The sequence below is a fragment of the Akebia trifoliata genome, chromosome 9 (assembly GCF_017979445.1).
Source record: "Akebia trifoliata isolate Shusen 1 chromosome 9, ASM1797944v1, whole genome shotgun sequence".
In the NCBI taxonomy this organism is placed as follows: domain Eukaryota; kingdom Viridiplantae; phylum Streptophyta; class Magnoliopsida; order Ranunculales; family Lardizabalaceae; genus Akebia; species Akebia trifoliata.
This window is the reverse complement of record NC_141383.1, coordinates 4,883,499-4,907,681: the sequence shown is the minus strand read 5'-3', so window position 1 is coordinate 4,907,681 and position 24,183 is coordinate 4,883,499. Positions and strand designations below refer to the sequence as shown.

At 34.6% G+C, this 24,183-nt stretch overlaps 1 protein-coding gene across 1 annotated transcript in view; it reads left to right on the top strand.

Annotated features, from left to right (window-relative positions):
• The window catches only part of LOC147394171 (uncharacterized), a 62,925-nt gene that overhangs the window by 7,682 nt on the left and 31,060 nt on the right, over positions 1-24,183 (top strand). Inside the window, exons 8-15 of the mRNA XM_086453411.1 lie at positions 499-636; positions 2,771-2,849; positions 6,136-6,214; positions 11,452-11,495; positions 11,611-11,805; positions 22,525-22,600; positions 22,681-22,761; positions 22,843-22,923. Of these exons, the coding sequence (XP_086309537.1) occupies positions 499-636; positions 2,771-2,849; positions 6,136-6,214; positions 11,452-11,495; positions 11,611-11,805; positions 22,525-22,600; positions 22,681-22,761; positions 22,843-22,923 (773 nt within the window). The remainder of the gene's footprint in view (positions 1-498; positions 637-2,770; positions 2,850-6,135; positions 6,215-11,451; positions 11,496-11,610; positions 11,806-22,524; positions 22,601-22,680; positions 22,762-22,842; positions 22,924-24,183) is intronic.

Below are 24,183 nucleotides of genomic sequence, written 5' to 3'. Positions count from 1 at the left end.
ATTAAAAAAAATACTGTCGTAGTCATATTCTGGTTATTTTTCTTGAATATTTTAGAGAGCTGCTATTCGCACCCCAACTTTTGCTTGTTACACCCCAATTAAAAATAAAGAAAATAAGTAAATGGTTGGCAATAAGTAAAAGTTGGGGTGCCAATAGAATATCTTTCATTTTTTTTCTAGATTTCTATTTTTTGGGTTTAAGATTTTATATGAGCCTACTCATAATTGTAAACAACTACTGAAATTGTTTGAATGAGTGTTATAATGTTGATATTATAATTTGAGCCAAAACCTTTGTAATGTTTGAAAGGTGTGTTTTAACCTTTAATTGAGTTGTGATAAATAATTATTGAAATTGGGTGTAATAAGTAAAAGTTGGGGTGCCAATAGCAGCTGTCATAATTTAGCTGAAGTGTTGAAGTCATAGTGCATGTAGTTCCCTGAAAAGTATGACATTGAAGATCTCTGTTACTCACTCTATTTCTGTTTGTCTTACAGCAAAATTAAAATGGTGAATGAGCTGCTTGAGGGCATTCACCTTGTTGCTTCAGTGGAGGCTATTTTTCTTGGTGCCATTGCTGGGATTCATCCGTGGATAATTTATGACATAATTTCCAACGCTGCTGGAAGTTCATGGTATTGCATTAGATTTACAAGTTCATGATTCTTGTTTGTTGAATTCTTGATGGTCAATGGGGTTGTTTCAGCATACATTTTTTACTTCCATGAGTCTGAAAACATTATACAGCATAGGAAGTAGTTTATAGAAATTATTATTCAGTTGTATATTTCTTTTTCCTCTTTTGACACTTATCTCTATATAACTACATATTGTTATTCTTTAACCCCTAACAGTTTTTTCCTTTGTTTTGTCAACAAAAGTATGTCACTTGTATGTTGTAACAAATCTTACTACAACTTTTCAACATTAGATCTTTCATCACGTTTAACATAAAGAAATACAAAGAAGTGGCACTTACGTTAGAAAGGTAAAATTAAAGTACGTTATGGATGTATCGGATGGTATACTCGCATCCATATCCATGTATCATTTCTCCTTTCAACCCTATCTTTACTTAAGGCACATGTATTCATGTCTTTTCTTACTATTTCCATCTGTGTTTTGGTCTCCTCTCGCCTTTTAGTTCCTTTGATTTGCAAGAAGTTCTTGTCCTCACTGGTGTTGTTATTGTATAGTTTTAAAGTTTGTTCTCAAAGATTTCTTGGTCAGGAAACCTCAGGGAAAGTGAATCATTCATGAGATAATGAAAAACGGTGAGGCAATCTAAAACATTTCCAGACAAAGCTAAAATATTGCATTTGATGTGTGAATAAACTTGCAGAAAGATGTTTAAAGAGATTAAATGTCCCCTAAAAAAGGAAAAGAAATAATGAGTGCTCTTTGGATAAGTTACCAAATACTTCTGGGCTAATGGATAAGGATATGAACTTTAATCATATGATTTTAAGGTCAACTCTTACTACGAATGCTTTTTCATTTATCCACCATTGAAATGCATGGTAAGCATGAGATTGTCCTGACTAATTAAGTTGTTCAATAATACTTCAACAACTAAAATTATGTCAAATAAATTGAGAAAATGGAAAAAATGCACATACCTACTATCATTACGAACCCAGAGTTGTGAAATAGAAACCTATGTTTCAGGGTTTGGAAGAAGTAGAAAGAAAGAAAAGAGGAATAGGGATTGTGCGTTAATGGTTCACACATCCCCTCCATTTCCTATACCTAAAAAATGTAAAATGACACTTATGCACTAATAATAAAAAAATAAAGCCAAGAGGACCTAATTACATGAAGTCATGAACGGCCCACAACATATAACACATAAACCCTCACAATGCTCTCCCTCAAGTTGGAGCAAAGTTATCAGTCATGCTCAACTTGGACACAATTTGAAACAATGGAGACTTACTAACACCCTTCGTCAAGATATCAATCAGTTAAAGTTCTATAGTAACATACGGTATGGAAATCTATCCATCTCTGACTTTCTCATAAATTAGGTGTATCAACTTCAATATGCTTAGTTCAATTGTTTGAACACGATTATGAGTAATGCTAATCATAGATCTATTGCAACAATACAGACTCATAGGGTCCTGCGTATCAAATCCCAGCTTTAATAGCAATAGTTTAAGGCATAATAACTTACATACACCAAGCGTCATAGCATGATCCTCTGCCTATAAACTTGAACGAGCAACTAATGATTGCTTTTTATTCCCCCACATTACAAGATCACCCCCCGACTAGCGTACTGTCAGGAGTAATAAATTATTATTAGTAGGGGTAGTATTGTTTAAATTTTTTTTTTTCACTTTTGTCGTTTGGTTATGATATATGATCGATTGTGCGGCTAAGATTGGAGTCAATTTCTACTCCTCCCACGTTTTCTCCAATCACCTCTTCTCTTCTATTCTTCTCATCAAACTCTTGATCTACATGTATAATAGCCCGAAATTGACTTACAGTCAGTAATGGACCCTACCTAGTTTGCATCAATATATGCTTCTATCTTCAGATGTTCATGCATGGAAAACAACAGTCCCTTTCCAAAAGAAGATTTCTGGTACCAGTCAAGCTGTTAGGCTATTTGCATGCCAACATTTGTGCTCTTTCACTTTAAGCTCTTTCTCAACACATTAAATGTAATCTTTCTTTGGATAAATAACTATTTCTCTTCCATTTATCATTCTTTATTGGATTTGATATAATAAAAACTTTCCATCTTGGCAATATATATAGGGTTTTCAAGAATCGCGTTCCCCAAATATTAAGGGGTGATACCAAAAATGATTCCCTCGATACTTTCGTCCAAAATCTGGTAAGATCTTGCACCACTTTCTCAAGGTTTTTATTTTCTTCTTTTCTTTTTCTAATCATTGAATCTATTTTTGTTATGTTACTTTTGCATTTGAGTTCAGTTAATGGTTTGTGGACCATTTGTTTTGCACACTGTTTTTCTAACGGATATCTTATTGTATAAATAAAAAGATAAATCTGTACCTAAAGGAAAGGAATTCAACGAAGACAATAGAAAGAAAAATCCAAAAAAGGAAAAAAAATGAAAACTAAAAAGAAGAGAAAGCCAATGCTATAGATGTTATATACATTTATCTTACAGCAAGTCCGAATATTCTTTTAGAGAAGCAAATAGGCTTGCGGACAAACTTGCTTCATTGTTAACTACTCAATACACTAGAATCATTTTCGCTTCTGATCTTCCGTCTGAGATGAATTCCATTGTAAGGGAGGATGCCTCTGGGACCCCCTATGTGAGAGTGTAACTTTTTTTCCTTTATCTATTTATTCTGGTCAGGGGGTCTGCCTAAACCCCCGATTACTCTCCCAAAAAAAAAAAAAAAAAAAAAGTCCAAATATTCAATTATCTAGATCATATACCATATAGTTCCAAGGCTTGACTTGTCTAGTCTTTCTCCTTTGGCTTCTTTTTACAGTAGGTCTTCATCTCTCTGTTCTTGGTTTTGCTCTTCTTTATAAACTGGGAGATTATTGCGAGGTTTTGGTCATCAATGATCATTATTGCAACAGTGTACTAGTCCCCTCTTCATGATCATGTATGCTGTTATGCCGTTATCGTTGGTAACCCCATCCTTCGGGTGAGACTAATCCCATGGTCACACACACACACCCCCCCCCCCCCCCCCCCCCCCCCCCCTCAGAAAGTCCTATGTGCAACTGGTTGAATCGAGGGTCAACTGAACCTTGGAGGGTGGCCCCAAGGAATTCATTAATTGCTTCGTGGGGTTTCGAACACTTGACCTACCTTTGTTGAGGAGCTTATCAAGATTCGGCTTGCCACTAGGCCAACCCCTTGGGGTTAGTTTTACACACTAGGACATTTATTTTTTATTCATTATCGTTGTATATGAAACTAGTTTTTTTACCTTTTCTTTTATAGTATCTGGTTTTAAAATCAAATGTTACTATTTCATATTCAGATCTAAGAGTTGGAAGTTTCCATTCTGAAAGTTGATCCGATAGAGTAAAACATACTTTAAAAGAATTTATGATCTCAGTAAGGCTAATCCTAGACTAAGATTCTTCCTTTTGATCTTTAGAAGTTATTACATCCTTTAAGCTCTATCTCCTTCCACCAAAGTTACTTTATAAAAAAGTACAAAGACTTCAACGTCTACTTAGATGAGAACGATAGAAATTGGACTGACCAGCACCCCAAAATTCTAAGTAACATAATTATACGTTTGGCTTCTATGGAAACAATAATGTTGGTCTCACTTCTTAAATCAATGGGTAGAGGAAAGGCAAAAGATGCGGGAGCACACAAAGGCAATAATAAAAATAACAAACAAAGCAATACAAGGCAACAATGCTGACATGGTACTGTAATATGGTTTCCCTATATGGGCACAATAAGGTTGATAGACTTACAATTTTGTTGTTACTAAGATAACGAACCACGTAGATTCTATCCTATACTGACTTCTGATGAAACTTGACATTTTTACTTATTGTAGTGACTTCAAGCCTTGACAGAGATTTTCTATTCGGAAAAAGTAAGAGCATATTGAGTAGTGGGTGGTTCCATGGTAGTAGCAATTGAGGAGATGACCCTTGTAAGAATTCCTTAATTAGGAAGTCTCACAAATGATTAGTTTTGTAGTTGCAATTGAGGAGATCCTTGTAAGAATTCCTTAATTAGGAACTTCTTCAGTAGAACACTAGAACTTACAATGGATTCTTATAGTAAACCTTTGATTTAGGATGTCAACCTGAAATTTTAGATGGCTTCAATGATAACTTGCATTTCCTTCTCAGTTGCAGATTAATTAGCTTGATAAACATTTAAGCTCTAGAAGGAAAACGAAGTAATTGGTTTCAAAGTTCAAAATCTTGTATCCTCTCGGAATGTATTGGCTGAGATGTATCTGGTCTTGAACATTTCCAGATGATACAAGCTTGGAATTGAATGTTTCAATTTGATCTGAGAGTGAGAGAGATCCAAATTCCAAATGAGAGACAGAGAGACCTGGACTCACCGGAGTTGAATTGTTCCCCGTGTTGCACTAAGAGGTGAGTTCCTCTTCTTCTTCTTTCTCACCCCCTTTCTCTTCCCTACTCCACTCAGAGAGTGTCTAGTCTCAGCTCTTAAAAGAGTGATTTAGGTAAGCCCTTCCATATTTTGAAAATATTTGAGATAGCCTGTGTTTTCTAACTGATGACATACCCCTCGATCCGGTCTCCTTTGAAAGACTCACTTTAAAGGGTGATTTAGACAAGCCCCTTCTTGTTTTGGTAAATATTTACCCCTTTACCTTGATCTCCTTTGAATGACATTTTTAAACGTTATATGAATGTATCAGAATGTTTTGGAAATATCCCATTTTTGGTATCGTCTTGATTCTTGGGAAAACCAGAACATTGAAATGAAATGACATTTTAAACCATGATTATTTATCGCCCAAGGTACCCATTAGTTTTAGGATCAGCTGTAGGCAATTTCATGTAATCTGTTTCTACAATTTTTAACAAGACAGGACCAAGAATAGCCAAAAGGGTTGCATTTTTTTTAATACCTTTTTTTTATCCTTTTGATTGCTTTAGTCATCTCATCTGCCCATTTTGTGATACTTTTTTCTTTAGTTTATTGGTTTGAAACATTTATATTTTAGCCAAATTTTGGTAGTAATCAGATAAATAATTAAACCAACCAAGAAATCTTTGGAGATATTTTTTTCCCCTCATTTATCAGGAAATTTATCTGGCAAGCAATCACTGTTGTTTGTGTTGGAGCTTTGTAAGTCCCATGGTATTTATATCTCGTAATATTTCTCCATGTACGTGTTTGTTTATTGTAACTTTTTCTTTCTAATACACCTCTTTGATAGTATACTATGAAATTAAATTAATAGTGTTATCAAACCATATATTTTCTGTTTTTTAAAGTTTTCTGATTAACAGTAACAAATAGTGGTAAATAGTAACAAATGATACCATTTTGTTTTAAGACAGTAGCAAACAATAGAATTTGTTTTCTTTGCTTCACACCTTCTCGACTTAGCTTTTATTGCCATGTTTATTACCTTTACTAATGCTTTTACTAATATATGGTTTGTTTTGAATTTAAGAGGTTTGCTTTGGACAAAGCCAAATCGCTCACCTTTCCTCTTCCACTTTTGGCGGTGGCTCATCAACAACTTCTCTATGGTACCAATCTTAATCGTTTCATACATTTCATTTTCTTTTTTTTTTTCTTATTTGGAAGGAATATAAGATTTTATAAAGCGAATATAGAGAGGTGGTTTAGAAGACCTACCTAAGAAAACACAGCATAGACTGCTAAAGGAAAAAAAGGGAAAAGAAGAAAAGAAAAAAAGAAAAAAAGATACACGTTCTCCTCGAGACAAAAGCTCGCACTTGAATGTAAAGTTCTCGTAGGACACTACCTGAAATTCTTTGAAGAGTTCACACTGAAAGAAGATGAAAGCTTTCACAAAATGACTTCATGAACCACATGTCCCAACCCATCATATTTCCTCGTGTTCCTCTCCTTCCAAAGACCCCAACAAAGTGAAAATGGTATCATTCTCCCTATAGTTAAAGGCCATGGTGTGTCAAATGGGAAGTAAATAAATCAGATTGAGGAAGGATCCAATTAATACCATGAAGGCAGAAAAATGGGTCTGAACTTTATGCCAAGTTGCAATGAATGAGGAGGTCAACAGATTTTAAGGTGCAAACTTAGCTAAGTTGGTAAGTCATGTAGAGAGTTGATCCCGTAACCTAGGTTCAAAACTCCTTGAACCCATCTTCAATAATCAATCAATCAATTCAATTATCTTTTCCCTTTTAATAATTACTTTTTAACTTTATGCTTTATTTTCTTTCAAGCTATTGCTTGTTTATCAATTGAATCTATTGATTCAAATTGATTTTGAGTGTTCCATTGAATACAACCTATCAAATCTATTGATTCACATGTTTCCGCTATGTCAAGTGGTATCAGAGCTTTTGCTGTGATCCACATTCATGGCTGGCGAAAGAGAATTCATCACTAAAACTGATTTGGAAGTCCAATTCGAGAAGTTTGAAGAAGGTGAACATCTCAATTGTATTATCTGCAACTTATTGCCAGTACAACATGTTAATTCTTCAACTAGACATAGTCTTTTTCGGACTACATGCAAAGTACAAGGTAAGTTGTGCTAATTAATTATAGATAGTAGAAGTTCGGAAAGTATAATTTCAAGCCATATGGTCGATGTACTGAAGCTACCCACTACGCAACACCCTACACTTTATTCTATAGGTTTGGTGGACGATGAATGCAAGAAAAATGTGACAAGGCAATACTCTCTTTCTTTTAGTATTGGGCAATATAAGGATAAAGTTATTTGTGACATCATCCCAATGAGAGCATGTTATATCCTCTTGGGAAGGCATTGACTTCATGATAATGATGTCACCCACCGAGGCAAAGCCAACACCTATTCTTTCATGCATAATGGTATTAAAGTGATTTTACACCCTTTCCATTCAAAGCCCAAGGCTACCCAACCAACTAAGGAGAATGGAATATGCTTTGTTTCTACCAACATCAACGAGGACTTAAAAGAAACAAGTTAAGTGTTCCCGATGGTAGTATAACCTTCCAACCGAGACCCTCCTACTCAAGTTTTTCATCAAGTGCAGCCCATCCTTGATGAATTTTCTCATGTTCTTCCATCATTCATTCTCCTATGAGGAATATACAACACCACACCAATTTGGTGCCAGGTGCAAGTTTCCCAAATCTGCCTCGTTATGGGATGAATTTGAAAGAATATGACATATTGATGGAACAATTGAAAAAGAACCTTGAAACTTCTACTAATAAGTACAAAATCGGTGTCAATAGAAGATTCAAGTGGTACGAAAAAGGAGACTTGATCATGGTTTATCTTAGTAAATATCGTTTTTTCGCCAAAATTTACAAGAAGACCAAGTTAAAGAAAACTTAACCAGATAAATGATAATGTTTATGTGAAGAATTTACCTGATGATATGCTATTGTCAATTAAATTCTTTAAACAAATTCTAAAGAACAGATATCACTAGAAATGGATTAGAGCAAGACATGAATGAAAAACAAGAAAAAAAAGGCCTTCAAGAAAAACTTGAGGACTAGTTTTTTCAAAGAAAGGGGGTTTGATGTAGGATATCTACAACTCTTAAGTAGTTTTCTAATTCTATTAGGTTCTATTTCTACTTCTAGTTCTAGTAGGATTTTTATTTCATAGTTATGTTAGGAGTACAATTCTTTGTTAGTTTCTAATTTGTTTGAAATTCGTTTTTATTATTTAGGCTATAATTAAAAGTGCTTAGAAGTCTCTAATTTGAGTTCTAATAGGATTAGAAAATTAGTACTATGTTATAGATAGGTTAAGAATGTTAATTTTTGGTATTTTAGTAGAATTCTAAGTTGTTATGATGAAGTTATCTATAAAAGGAGCTCCAAATCTGAAAATCAATAATCAATTAATCAATACAATTATTTTTTCTCTTTTAATTACTTTTTAGTTTTATGCTTTATTTTCTTTCAAGCTATTGCTTGTTTATTAATTGAATCTATTAATTCAAATTGATTTTGAGTGTTTCATTAAACACAACCTATCAAATCTATTGATTCACACGCTTCCGCCACTTTAGTTATAAACACATATAACTCAACAATTTCAGACAATGATATCATATATTGCAGAGGAAACAAAACTAAATACGATACATAATCAAAAGCAACAATCCTAACTCACAACTCCCTTCATTTATATTTAACAGAAATAAATAATGGCACCTACTGCCAAGAATATACTAACTTGTTCTCTCAACATAAATTGACCTACTATCTATTGATGATCACAACACACAGACCTACTGATCTCGAAACTGCAACAATTATAAAGTTGATCATCGTCACTAGAACTTCTTGAAACTGAGATGATTGGTAGGGTGAGTAACAGGGGAGTTACCCAGCAGAAAACGTATATTTCAAAATCATAGTCCAAATATGTAGATTTATCATATTAAAAGCAATTTTAAAAATATGCAAGTTTTATTTCAAATAATATCCACTATGAAAAAAAAATCGAATTAACATACTGAAATAACTGAAATACTGTAAATGTAAACATCCATAAATTATCTCCGCATAATATACAATCAATGATGTGTATTAGAATAGAGGTTGATGATCATGATTGATGTGAACATCTCAATTAAGATACGTATATGCTCCAATACTTCACTGGTGTGGAATCCCATCGTTAGTTCCTGATTTTGTGGCCAGCAAGACAAACCATTAGTAGGTAGCTATTTATCCGGCTCAAGTTGGCCATTTGATTAGGGCAACAGTGAAACATCCCTCTATAACGTGGGTCAAATCTGTTCGATTACTCAAGATTGCTAATGATCATTGGCTTGTCAGCTTCGTCTTTACCCATCGGGCGTGTGTGCGAACCTCAAATAACTTTAGTCTTGTACAGACACTACATTTACACCTTATTCTCTAGTAAAGGTAGAAGAGAATTTCTTGGATATGGAGAGTGGTGTTGATCTCCAAAGCATCACATACTACTAGGGAGATCATACATCTCAATATATATCCTAGCAGTGTGTCGCTAAAGTTCCGACCAACTATTATTTATAGCCCTTTAATAGATCACTAAAATATATTTAAGTATAATTATTCATTTTGTTTTCAAAACATTAAACGTCTTTTTCTTTTAAAAAAATATGATACTATATTTTTTTTCTTTTAGAACATAAATTAAATTGAAAAGTAACACTTAGTATGAGTATGAATACCCAGTCTTTCTGTGAAATATTATATCGTCACAACATCCACCTCGCGATCACGCGAGCTAAAACTGGGAAAATAAATAACACCTCGCGATCGTGCGAGCTTTATTTAGAAAAATAAAGCACACCTCGCTACGCGAGCTAAATCTAGGAATATAAAGCATACCTCACGATCACGAGAGCTAATTTAATATACCTGAGTATTCATACACCATGCACACTAACAAGTACAATAACATACAACCAAGATATCTTTTAAAAAATCATTTTTTCCCACCAATCTAAACCTTGAAATTCTTTTACAAAATTAATAAAACCATTCTTAACATCACAATAAAATTTCTTTCAAAAATCTTTTTTTTTTTCCAAATGAAATTTAAAGAACACCTTTTAAAATTAAAACTTTTTGATGCATATTGAAGTCAACAAACAAAATCTCCTATAACATAAATATAATATCGATAGATCCAAATTCTAAAGTAACATGCATGAATTTTTGCCAAAATACATTCATTGAACATAAATTTTTAAATAATCATTACTTTGAAACAAAAATAATTTTTTTTAAAAACAAATCTACGACTACAATTAAGAAATTGGAAGTTCCCTAACTCTTCAAATTCAATTCTTCGCTTTTGAACTCGACGTCTTGAATCTTTAGTCAACTAGTCCATCTTTTTATTCTCTTTCACTTCCTAACGTGATCAACACCTAAATTAAAAGTCAAGAGACAAACAACTTTAAAAGTCGCCTTTTCTTAATAGGTTTACAGAAATGAATATGAATTAGTTCTTTATATTCATAAATATTATTCTAAAATATCATTTTGGATCAACTAACTTAAATCATCAAATCAAACTCACGTAAAACTATGTTTCTCAATAGTTTTAAACCTACAAATAATACCTGATTGACTCACAAACTATCCCATCACATTCATAAAATTTATTCCTCAAGATTTGTAATAAAAATTTCAGGGTATTACACATATAAAATAGATAAAAACAATAAACAAAGAAATCGCTACTTTCCCCGATGCGAACCTTGTTGCCTTCACCTATTATGAGAATCCTTCCTGAACTCAAATGTGAACATTTTGGATACCCTGTACACTCCTCTCCCATAAGAAATTATTCTCCTCATGATAATAATAACATTGTATTTTTCTTGGAATATATTCCACTATGGGCTACTCAGGTTTATTCAAAATCTCCACAATCATTTGTCGAACAAAGCACATTTCATAGACCTTAGATTACATAAACTGGACTATCCTCCCTTTTTTAGGTGAACAAAGTTTCTTTTAATTTACTAAGTAGAATTTGGGAATTCTTTCTTCATATTTCATAAGAGTCACGAACTAAGCTATCCATTAGCTTCTCAATTGACTTAGGGATTGGTAAAAGAGAAAAAAATAAATAGGGTTACTGGAGAGAGTGCTCTTTATTAAAGTTGACTTGCCACCTTTGCAAAGGAATCTAGACTTCAGGGGCTCTTACCTTTTTCCAACCCTTTCGATATGTGCATCCCAAGTTGGAGTTTGCAGGGAAATTGTTAAACTTGGAATCAATTTGATTTTCTCTCACCCGTCTACATTCTATTTCCAGGATGCTCAAGTAGAGATGGAGATGACAAAGCTACAATAATCAAGGTTATTTTAGTTTTCTCTTATAGAAGATTTTGTTAGTAGGTTTTCATGCCTATCTTTAAAGATATGCTTCATACATCTACTCTCCATGTTCTTATGTTATGCTATTCTTTCTCAGATTTTGGAAACAGTACTTGGGATGAGTATTATAGATGCAAGTAATAAAGAAAGCTACAATCCCGAGAAATTAGGGCATGAAATTATTGCTGCTTCAAAGTTTGTCAAACGAATTGGTTTCATTGGCCTTGGTGCGATGGGATTTGGCATGGCAACTCAACTATTAAAATCCAATTTTTGCGTGATTGGTTTTGATGTAAGACTTACGCTCTCTTGTAATTTTTTTTTTGTGTTTCACTTTTTAATGTGCTATAGGAAATCAATATATGATCTAGTATTGGCTCTAGTATTGGCTCTTATTATAGGGTTTTCTTTTGCATTTTTATATTTGATTGATAAGAAAGTGTATTGTTTTTATAGTTTGAAAAGATTTATATTTTTAATCAAGAAGCATTAGTCTCCATAAATAGCATTTTCCCAATTGGTATTTAAGTCTTCCATTTTAGTTTCTTGTACTTCTCTTAAATGGATCGCCATTATTAAAAAATGTGGTTATTTAACTTTTCAAATCTTAGGCATTAACTAACGACAATCATTGAATACCCCAACAAAGTGCATTAACTAGGATCCACAAATATTTTCCCCTAAAACAGAATGGCCCACTTTACCAATAACACAATATTGTTGGTGAAAAAATGAGGCTTTACTAGATGATGCTATTTGGGTATGAACTGCCTTCACCAACACCTTCATGCAGAGATTCCTTTTTTTAGGGCATAAAAAATATAATCCAAAGCAGGCCTTAACGATCAAGTCTGTAACACAGAGTATTGTAGATTTAGAATTTAATGAACTCAAGCTTCAACGTTTCTGGCATGTTACCCTTTACTTGGCTGAGTCCTACCTATTTTATAACTTAACTCAATCTTTTTCTCCCTTGACACTTATTTGGCTGTTAGGAGTGGAGAAAATGTCACGCCCCAAATTCGACTATTCGTCGACTGGGCAACATGATTAGAGGATACTTGACCCCGTCCCAAACCTGAAACTTGAGCATAAACTTCAATACTATGTGAGGGAGAGATCCGCTAACACCTAAAGCTTATTGGTCTAGATACCACTCCCTAGGACTCATGTGATTCTCAAGGTATGGGTCAAGGGTTGAAGTAACTCAAAGAACTTTCTTCCCAAAGAAATTTCAATTGACTTACCAATAGAAAAAATTAATTATTCTACAAGCTAATAATTTGTAATACCAGAATTTTATCTAAAGCATAGCTGATACTATCATATATTGATGTTCAGTGAAATAACATATCATAGCGATAACAAAAGAGTAGTACATAGGGTATAACAAAAGTAAGAAACCAAGTATGTCCTAAAGGACAATATACATAAATAAACAAAAGACATCTCAACATCTAGCAAAAGACCTACTGTCGGGGAAAGCAGATAATAGTAGCGGCAAACCGATGGCTCCTCAAGGCACGACCTCTAAATCAGGGTCTGGCTCATGGTACGACTCTAGCTCTGGTTTCCAGTACGGCTCCTCCTCAACGTACTCCTCCGCCAAGTAGGTGTCCTCTATAGGGAAACCTGAAAGGTGGAAAAAATGGTATGAACGACAAAGTTGCCTAGCACTTATCGACCAACCCTAAACTAGTCACCTAGGGGTGAGAAAACAATGTAGTTTCTAAGTTTTGTGTCCTTAAAATACGGTGTAAAATGAATTTTATTTATGAAAACCATGATGCATAAATCGAGAATTATATCTAACTGTGTTTAAATGCATCTACTAATAGAAGAAACCAAGTAAATCTCATGATAGTCACATATCTAAAGCATTGCAATGATAATCAATTAATTTTAGTTCAGTTATAGTTATATAATGACATAATAAATATGCATACAGTATTACATTACAATACATGATGTGAGGGGTATCTCTAGTGGGTCCAAGCTTACGACTGATCTTCCGATCAAAATCGACCTACCAGTTGTGAAGAGTTCTACTATTTACAGGCATAGAACGGAATCGGGGTCCCGTTAATTTATCGATGAGGGATCCTAACATCGTTGGCCTTTAACACAAGCCGGGCGTCTTCACCTGTCCTGAGTTTCCGATTTGGTGTGGTAGCCGTTGGCTCCCATGGAGAGCGTGGGGTCGTTCGCAATATGCCATCTTTTCCAACCTAGCTTGCCATTGACAATAGGGTCAATGACCCAACTAAACCTAATGGCAATCAACCATTCAACGACTACAGTCTAGGATGGATCTATGTCTAAACCAGGTGTAAACCTTGCGTCTAATGCCTATCAGGTGGACGTGCAATCTCAAATCTCTCTAGCTACTGACCTCAACCTCTTTACAACCAAAATCAAGGTTTATGGAAAAGATATAACCAGTTCTTCCCAGACTTCGTTGGGAGTGGTTGTCTCCACAGTGTCCCATACCACTAGGGAGCAAGTCAAATCTATTGACATCTTAGGTAATTCCTCGTTTCTGGAAGAGCCAAGAAATTACTTGCAAGGTAGTTTCACGGTTCTTTTCGGCTCACCAATTATACTAAAATAATATAAGTATGTGTTTTATTTGCAAGAAATCCCGAAGAAATCAGTGAGATGTTAAATCAACGGTATAATAATTTTTTTAATTCCGGTTTGTTAAAAAGAAAATCAAAACACAGAAACAAAACATTACAATTAGTTCCATGGATACCCAGGAATTGCCCATCAATTCCAATGTTGTGTTTCATCTCGATGCACTCACTGAATATCCTATCCATAATCATAAATAATGTATTATCCATATCCAAGATTGCTCGTCCACATTATCACTCCTAAACTATACCACTGGGTATCCATGTGACAAGTACACTTCACAATAGTCATCCATATATAGATAATTTTGAAAGTAGAAGAGGTTTATTTGTTTTCAAGACAGAAACATTTGATATGAAAATGAGATATTCTTACGTTACTAAACAAGATATTTTATAGTAAACATAAGAGGCTTTTAAGTTATAAATTATAAATTTCTTATGGTAAACAGGAGACATTACTACGATTTACAAAATAAAACCTTTCTTGGGGATAAGATGGTTCTAGATTATAAATCAATGTTACAAAACATAAATTTTCTTAATAAAAATGAGATATTTGTATGATGTAAAACAGTTATTTGAGACCTTTCTAGATAATAAAACATAAGCATTTCATGGTAAAATGATGTATATTTATATAGCAAAATAGAAATATTGAGACCTTTATGAATAATAAAACATACACACTTCATATTAACATTTCATGATAACAATGATATACTTCCATATTATAAAATAGAAATATTACATGAGTAACATAAGAGTTTTCTATGTTATAAAACAGAAATATTACATAACAATTATGAGAGGTAGGTTGTAAGATTTATAGTGATGTTCTTTGTTCAAATAGTTATGTTCTTAGTGTCGAACAAGATGGTGAAAACAGTCCATAATTTAGAAGTATATAAACATTTTAGGATGAAACTTTCTTCTATAATGATTCATATCAAATAACCAAGTCGTGTATAATTAAGTCAAGAAAATCATTCTAAATATGGCAAGTGAAATATAAAACACACTTTCTTTCCTTCCTATGTCAAATAAGTTAAATGAAATAGATTTTGAAAACTATTAGTTTTAAATTTAGCAATAGAAGTATTTTAGAAACATGCCGGGTGGCCTACCTAGGGTGAGAAGGTACATACTTTCTCAAACTATAAGCGTAACTCACAAAAACCCCATTCCTTGATCTCGGTTCCGTGCTCCGGCTCTGCCACCTTGAGTTCTTTTGGGGTTGAAATACAAAAACACTTCATCAAGTATGAATGTCTGTAGTTTATATTCTAGCTAAAGTTTCCTTTAATAATAGATCTTACCTAAGGTTGTATGTGTTCTTCAAGAATGTTTGAAGGTGGACTCTCCTAGAAGAGTTGATGTTGTAGTTTCTAAGTGAAGGGAGAATCTAATAAGCAAAAATGGTGTATGAATAAGAATTGGCTAAAAGAAAATGCAAAAGATAGAAGAATATGTAGTAGTGGGAAACCACTTACCTTAATAAGTATTAAATGAAGACTTCTTTTCAAATACTTAACTAGGTAACATAAGAAGGTTGTTGGTTATTTTCTTCAAGAATCCTTTAAAACTTTTTAATAGTATTGAGAGAAGAGATTTAAAAGAGTCATATAAACTTGAGTAATGAAGATTTGTGGAGGTAATTGAGGTGGATGAGAGGCCTCTAAAGATGCTTAAGCAATTGAGAATGCATGAAAGAGTAGAGACAGAGAGATTTACCTAATTTTTATGTAATGGAGAGAACTATGAATTGAGGTAGCAATATGGAGCCATATGGACTAAGTAGAAGGGGTCAAGTTGAAAAAAAATGCTTGCATAGGATCATGTAGATTAGGCTGAGATTTAATCATGGGTGGAGATAAACTAAATGGGGTCAAGTTAGTTAACTAAGATTAGTTAGAATTTCACCATAGTTAAGGGTTGGTTAAAGTTTAAAACAACTATGGTCAAGTTAAGTTCTAATTAGGGGTAATGCGTGGGGGTTAACTAGACACTTGTCTCTTAGCTAAAGACACGTTGTCTTTGAGTGAAAATCTGACGTGGCAGCTATGGTGAGGTGGATAGAAATGAGAGGGTTCAATTTTTGAGTGACAAGTGTGATTAGATGTATGGTAGGTGGGTTGGACACATGACAACTAAGTCTTACATGTAAGACCATATGTAATAATTTGTAACAATGATGATACTGATGTAAGCCATCAGTTTGAGGTGACTTGGGAGATATTTTTTTATTTTATGCTACATCTAGTAACATCCAGCTTCGGGTTGTTTTGATGGCTCAACTTCTTCTTGTTCAAGTTGTTTTGGTGGTTCAGTTTCAGGCAAGGGAAATGGAGTGTTTTGGGTTGGTGGTTGGCTAGCTTGAGCAGGAAGGTCCATTAGAAAGCCATAATCCCCTTGGTCCTTATCTTCACTAGTAAGTGTCTCCCCCTGAAGAGAAGGTTGGAAAAAACTTTCACTGTCAACAAAAGTTACATCGGCGGACACAAAGATTTTGCGAGATGGTGGATGATAACATTTATAACCCTTTTGAGTTGAGGAATACCCTATGAAGACACACCTAAGAGCTCGAGGATCAAGTTTACTACGACCATGAGAATGAATATGAACAAACGAGACACATCCAAAAACTCGAGGTGACAATTGATTGTGAGAAGCAAAATCAGAAAAAAATTTGGAAAAAACCTCCCAGGGACTTTTAAAATCAAGAACTCGAGATGGAGTACGATTTATTAAGTGGGCTGATGTGAGAACTGCTTCACCCTATAAGTATTTGGGGACATTCTGTTGGAATAACAATGCACGAGTTGTTGACAAGAGATGGCCATTCTTCCTTTCTGCCACTCCATTTTGCTGGGGTGTATCTATGCAAGAGGATTCATGTATTATCCCCTCTTTTTGAAAATATGGAGATAATACTTGATTAAAATATTCTCTTGCATTGTCAGATCTTATTTTTTTATATTTTAACCCCAAACTCATTTTTGACCATGTCATGAAAGATAGGGAGAACCGTGCAAACATCAGATTTTTGTTTTAGCAAAAAAACCCATGTGACACGAGTACAGTCGTCAATAAACGTGACAAACCATTTAGCCCCTGAAATATTTGAAATTTTTTACGGTCCTCAAATGTCACTATGGATTTATTGAAAGGAAAATGAGGATTTTTTATTACTCAAAGGAAAAGAAACTCGTTTGTGTTTGGCAAACTCACAAATGTCACAATGAAATTCACGAATATCAATATTCTTAAATAAGGAAGGAAACATGACACTCAAAGTCCTAAAGGAAGGATGTCCAAACTGAAGGTGATAAAGTCAAATCTAGTCTTTTATTGGAGATCTTGTATCTGACAACAAGGAAGATGGATTGTCAATCCTACAACTCTTATTTTTATTCTGCACATCAAGGTAATAGAGGCCACTACTTTCCGTAGCATGCCCAATCGTCATCCCCGTAGCTCGGTCTTGAAAAATACAAGAGGTGGATGAAAAGGTCAAGCTACAATTCAAATCCTTTGTAAGATTTTGGATAGAGACTAGATTTATTGTAAGTTTTGGAACGTGCAAAACATTTTTCAAAATTAATGAAGGACTTATGTGGATATCTCCTTGACCTGCTACAGTAGCAAGTGACCCATCGGCCAATGTAATTTTTCTGTTACTAGAACATGGACTATATGTGGAGAATATAAAGGAGCAATGAGTTATATGGTCAGTTACTCCTGAATCAATGATCCAAGAGTCGAAATAGTTACTATCCGAGACACTAAAGGCATGAAAAGAAGAAACCATACCTGAATGTGCAAATGAACACATACCCGATAGTTTCTCCAAGGAGTTGAGAAGTGATCTTAGTCATTCAATGTCTTCTTTGTTGATCTCCTTACTATTAGAATTCTCTTGAGCACCCGAGCCATCACTACCGGTTTGTGCCAGATTAGCATGTAACTTTTGTTGCTAGTTTCTTGATCCTCCCCCATTTCTACCAGAAAAGTTTTGTGGTCTCCCATGAAGTGTTACCATCACAGACTGATTGGTGGCTCCTGACTCTTCTGACATCGTGAATTTAGCAAAGATCACAAGGGAAAAATAAAGGGAGGGTAAAAACAGATGAACAACGAACAAGATGGCAAAAAAAGAAAAAAAAATCGATTCCTAGGATATGAACTTAAGGCTCTGATACCATATAGGAAACTGAATTTATTGAGAATTCTTTTTATATCCATTACAAATGCCCTAATAGGGTATTTATAGACCAACTATCCTATTACAAGAATATTCTAGAAAACTATCCTATTGTAAAGGGTTACAAGAATATTCTAGAAAACTATACCAACTATCCTATTACAAGAATATTCTAGAAAACTATCCTATTGTGGAGGATTACAAGAATATTCTAGAAAATTATCCTATTGTTGAAGGTTACAAGAATGTTCTAGAAAGTCAAGAGTGATCAAGAATAATCAAGAAGAATATCTTATTTTCCTAAAATAAGCCTTGTAGATTTTTCAGCAGTGGAAACACTGTGTGCAGATGCAAAGGTACATGAGTGAGTAAAAGTAAAGACCGGCTGAAATGAAGTCTCCGTCTGATTGAAGAATTTCTTGAACTTGTCAAGCTCAGCCTGGGATAGAAATACTGAATCTGAGGAGGAGATGGTAACTGAATGAGGTGTTGAATCAGTAGTCGGCTGAGAGACTGCATGAGCTGAAAATCATTGAGGCTGTTGACGTTGCTGATTAGGACGACCATGAACTTCATAACAACAAGCCCTCACGTGACTCAACTTTCCACAATGATCACACTTATGTCGCTAACAAATAGGCAGAGACCCACTAGAAGGCTCTGGAGAAGGTAGGCTCTGATACCAAGTTGAAAATAAGAGAACAGTAAAAAGTGATTAATTACTAAATCCTAATTAGGCTTTAAGTTGATTACATGGTCTAATAAGTGAAAAGACTAAAAAGGACAAAAGATCTATAAAAATAATAAAATAAGAGTTATTCAACAATATCATTATTTAATATAATGGATTAAAACTTGAAATTTGGTTGTGTGGATTTGAAAATGAGAAATATCCCATGGTTATCTTAATTTTTTCGTTTTTTAATATTAGTTATTTTAAATTATCATGCATCTGAGGCTTTCGCTTTATGTTTTGTGGCTTAAACCTCGAGGCACGAGCTGGCCAAAACCCTTGCTTCAATGTCAACGTTTGAAAACATTGGTTGGTGATGAAAAAGTTCAGGTAGAGGTAGTTTGGTTGGGAAAGTAACTTAAAGAGGGGTGCATATGGGTGTAAGAATTCGATGCAAGGTTGATAGTAGAGTTTAATTTTGGGATAATCTGTTATGTGGGGATTGCCCTTTAAAGGATCAATTTCCTTGTTTGTTCGGATTGTCTACGAAGAAAGGATTCCCTATCTCTAGATTCCTGGTGGTGTTGGAAGGTGTGGTGGGGTGGGATTATGGTTCCAGAAAGGATTTTAATGATTGGGAGGTGGAGGAGTTGGCCTTTTCAACTAACCTCTTGGCAGGAACTTCTTTGTATCTTGACTAGAGTGATTGGTGGGTGTGGAAAAACGGCCGAGGATGATTTGTTTTCAATGAGGTCTTTTTACAAGGCTTTCCCAGTGGTAGCCACTTGGGGGCCGAAGATTCCGTCGATAGTGTCATTCTTTATTTGGATGGCTTCACTCGATAGGTTTCTCATGTTGGATGGCCTAATTCGTAGGGGGTTTTGTTTACCGAACTTTTGCGGCATGTGTAAGAGATATGGGGAGACAGTCAGTCATTTGTTGCTGCATTGTGCCTGGCTCAGGTGGTTTGGATGTGCTTTTTGGTCATTTTTTGGTGTCTCGTCTTGCTTCCCCAAGTCAGCCAAAGGGCTGTTTTAATCTTGGATGAGCATGGGGTTCACCTTTTTGCTGGCAATGCGGACTTTATGGTCTCTCACTCCTTTTGCCATATGCTGGGCTCTTTGGAAAGAGAGAAATTGTCGTGTATTCAAAGGAAAGGTGTCTTCGGTTGAAAATATTGTAGTGTTTATTAAAGGCTTTTCATTTTACTGGTGTCTTTGACGATTTCATGTGAAGATGGGAGTTGGTGTGCTGATTGGAATGAGTGTAGCATGGGGTGTGGATTTTTCTTCCTTGGGTGTTTTTGTATCTTGTTTTGTTGGTCATCTCGACCATAATTAATATAATTGCATTTACTTATAAAAAAGGTGTTTTATAAGATTTGAGTAATAAAATTTCAATTTCTAATCCCTGGTTTGAATTGTGCTTCACCCTTAGGTTTGAGGTTTATGTCCAGTTAAGAAAATAAAACTTATACTTGTATCTAATGGGGTGTGTTCGCTGGATGGTTGCTCCTGGTTTTTTGTTGGTCATTTGCTCCTTTTATTATCTTAAATGTGGTAGTTGAAGGGGATGCCCAAAGAGGCCTATTTGTCCTCACCTTTTCCCTTCATGGCAAGTTATAGACATAAATCTTCAGCTACATGGAAAAAAATGTAAAGAAATAGTTTGTCGACAAGTTTTGTTCCTCCCAAACCTAATTCATGTTAGTGTGGTCCATGGCTGTGATTGTGATTGATTGGCGGATTGGCTACCAACACTCGTCTAACACAGTTAGCGACTTAGAAACCCATCAATTAATATAGGTGATTAGTTAAAATTATTTATGAGGTTTTTGATGTGGCAAAGTGCTAAAACACAGATTGAATCATCAAAAAAGTTGATTGGTTGATTAAAATATTTTCTTGATTGAGATGTGCATATTTTCAATCATTTAAAATTTAACAAAATTTCTATGAGTTTCCCGTCAAACGAAATGTAGGAATTTGTGAGAATAGGGTATCCAATATTAATAGTCTATTAATAAATGATCTATACAAGAGGCAATTGCTTCTTAATTGTAAAATACTTGCAAAAATAGTTATTTATATTTATCCATTTACTTTTACTACTTAAACTTGATTTATTATTTATTAATTTATTTTAATTGACTACTTTTTTGATACCTAGTTATTGATACAATTTCTTATTTCTGGGTGAAATGCCTGGAAAAATAAAATCAATTGATCAAATTATTTTTTGATCGATCGAAATTTAATTTTTTTTTCTATGAAGCTTTGATGCATTTATTCGATCGACCACAAGTTTTCATCAATTGATTGTACCTCTATAACGTGATTGATCGGCCAGTTATTTTATGGAAATATAGAAACTGAGTTTGTCCGATTCAATCCTGAAAATTTTGACTCTATAAGGGTTCTAAACATTGTGTTCACATCTCTCAAACCCTAGATTGACTTCCTCTAAGGTTCATGTGAAGAAGTACCTTTCTTCAACACCTCAGAGTCAATTCGGTACTCCTCGCACAATCCAAACTTTATTATCCCATGATTGTGCAAGGATTCGGTTGTTTTCAACCGCAAAGCCTGCACCATTTTTAATCTACTCATGGAAGTGATTGTTGGTGCTGAGATCTGTTGGAGAACGGATTGTGGTGATCTATTGGGTTGTTGATCTGTTGATGCTGAAGAAAAGTAGTTTGAAGATTCGAAGCTAAAGATCAAAGGTTACTACTGTTTGCAGAGATTAGTTGTGGATTCAAGTCAGTTGAGTAATCTGTGTGCCTGGTATAGTATTTGTATCATCATATCTGCCTTAGTGTGATTGGTAACTGGACTAGTCCTGTGGTTTTTCCTAGTAGGGTTGCCACTTAAAAATCCCTTGTGTTCTGTAATGTGTGAATGTTCAAAATCAAGTGAACAATATAAATATTTTTCATATATCTATATTGGTCAATTTGATTCAATCAATCTTACAATATAAATATATTCATATATCTATATTTGCCATGGCTTTCTCGTAGATTCTTTCTTTCTTTCCTATGCTCTATGATTCTTCTACTTTTCGTCTTCTTAATGCGATTATTCTTATAAACCAAAAAACTTGCCAAAAAAAAAAAAAAAACAATCCATTGATAATTGTGTGCTGAGACTTCAACCCCAAGGGGTTGTTCTAGTGGAAGCTTAGCCTTGATAAGTTCCTTAGGAAGGGTAGGTCAAGTGTTCGAAACCCCATGTAGCAATGAATTCCTTGGGGCCACTCTCCAGGGTCAGGTTGACCCTTGACTCAACCAGTTGCACATAGGACTTTCCGAGGGGGCGGTGCGTGTGACTGTGGGATTAGTTTCACCCAAGGGTGGGGATACCCACGATAAGCAAATAAATAAAAAAATAAAATACAATTGGTGCTGAGACTTTGCCAAAATAATTTCTTTACGTAGTTTGAGTGAATATAGATAGTAAACCTTTTGGTTGATGATAAAATTTTCCTTGGATGTAGGTTTATAAGCCAACTCTCTCTCGATTTGAGAAAGCAGGTGGTTTGATTGGGAACTCTCCTGCGGAAGTATCAAAAGGTATGCCTATATGTATGTGTATCTGTTATTAACCATTTGTTACCGAGAACCTACTCATTTCTTAAACTTGTATGATTCAGATGTTGATGTGCTTATAGTCATGGTTACGAATGAAACTCAAGCGGAAAGTGTTTTATATGGAGATCATGGCTCAATATCAGGTATTTTGAGCATCTATACTACATTTGTGAACAATACTTTCACACTTAACCTATACTTCAATTTTGTTCCTTTTTTTACAGCCCTTCCAGCTGGAGCATCCATTATCCTTTCATCCACAGTTTCCCCTGGATTCGTTGCTAAACTAGAACGACGATTGCAGGGTAAGTCCTTTAATTTCTATGGTGGTTGGTAGTCTACCTCTGTTGTATGTAGTAATGCAATGAACTAGAATTGTCTAAAACTTACATGTTCATCTTCTATTTTCTCTCTCCTTTAATCCTCTCACTAGTTTATTTTTAGGTTGCCATGATTTTCAAGTTTTGGATGTTCACATCATTAGAAGTGCTTATATATATGGATCACGTTGAGGGGACATCAACAAATGACAACTATTTTTACATCTCTCGGTTTACAAGATCCAAAGGCATTTGATGGTGTTGTAGAAAGCATTGAAAAAATGGATAGCATCCAGGTGGTTGTGTGAAAATAGTTGTCAGTTTTAGATGTCCTCCGAACGCTTCCCTATATATATATATGGATCAGGATCCGTATACACATAAAGCTACTCATAAAGCTTCAACGTGTCTTGTCTTATATGGGCAAAAAGGTTTGAAATGGGCTGATTTTTTGTGAGGATGATCTCTATGGTGAGGAGATCCTTCTTGCCCAAAATGAGCCCATTCTGAAACGTCTAGCCCTATGTTTACATGTTAAAGAATTTTGGACGGTCCATTTTTTGTAAACTACTTTTGATGGGGTTAGAAGTTTTGGAATGGTCTGATTTTTTGCAAGGATGATCCCCTCACCATAGAGGTCATCCTCACAAAAAATCAGCCCATGCCGAACCTTTTTCACCATATAAGACAAAAACGTTATAGCTTTATGAGTAGCTTTATGTGTCTACGGATCCTTACCCTATATATATATATATATATATATATATATATATAGATATATATGGTGGATTAGGACCCGTGTACACACATATCTACTCATATATCTACAACGTGTTTTGTCTTATGTGGGTTAAAAAATTTTGATTGAGCTGATTTTTGGGTGAGGATGATCTCTATGACGAGGAGATCATCCTCTCCAAAAATCAGCTAATTCTAAAACTTCTAACCCCATATTTATGAGTTGAAGAATCGTGGACCGTCCATTTTTTGTAAATCACTTTTGATGAGGTTAAAATTTTCGGATTGAGCTGATTTTTGGTGAGGATGATCTCCTCATCATAGAGATCATCCTCACCAAAAATCAGCTCAATCTGAAACTCTTAGCCACTAGGACAAAACACGTTGTAGATATACGAGTAGATATGTGTGTACACGGAACCCGACCCTATATATATATATATATATATACAAGTCTGTTAATATCCTAATTTTCCTTAGTGAAAGGGTTAATGGGCTTTCTTAAAA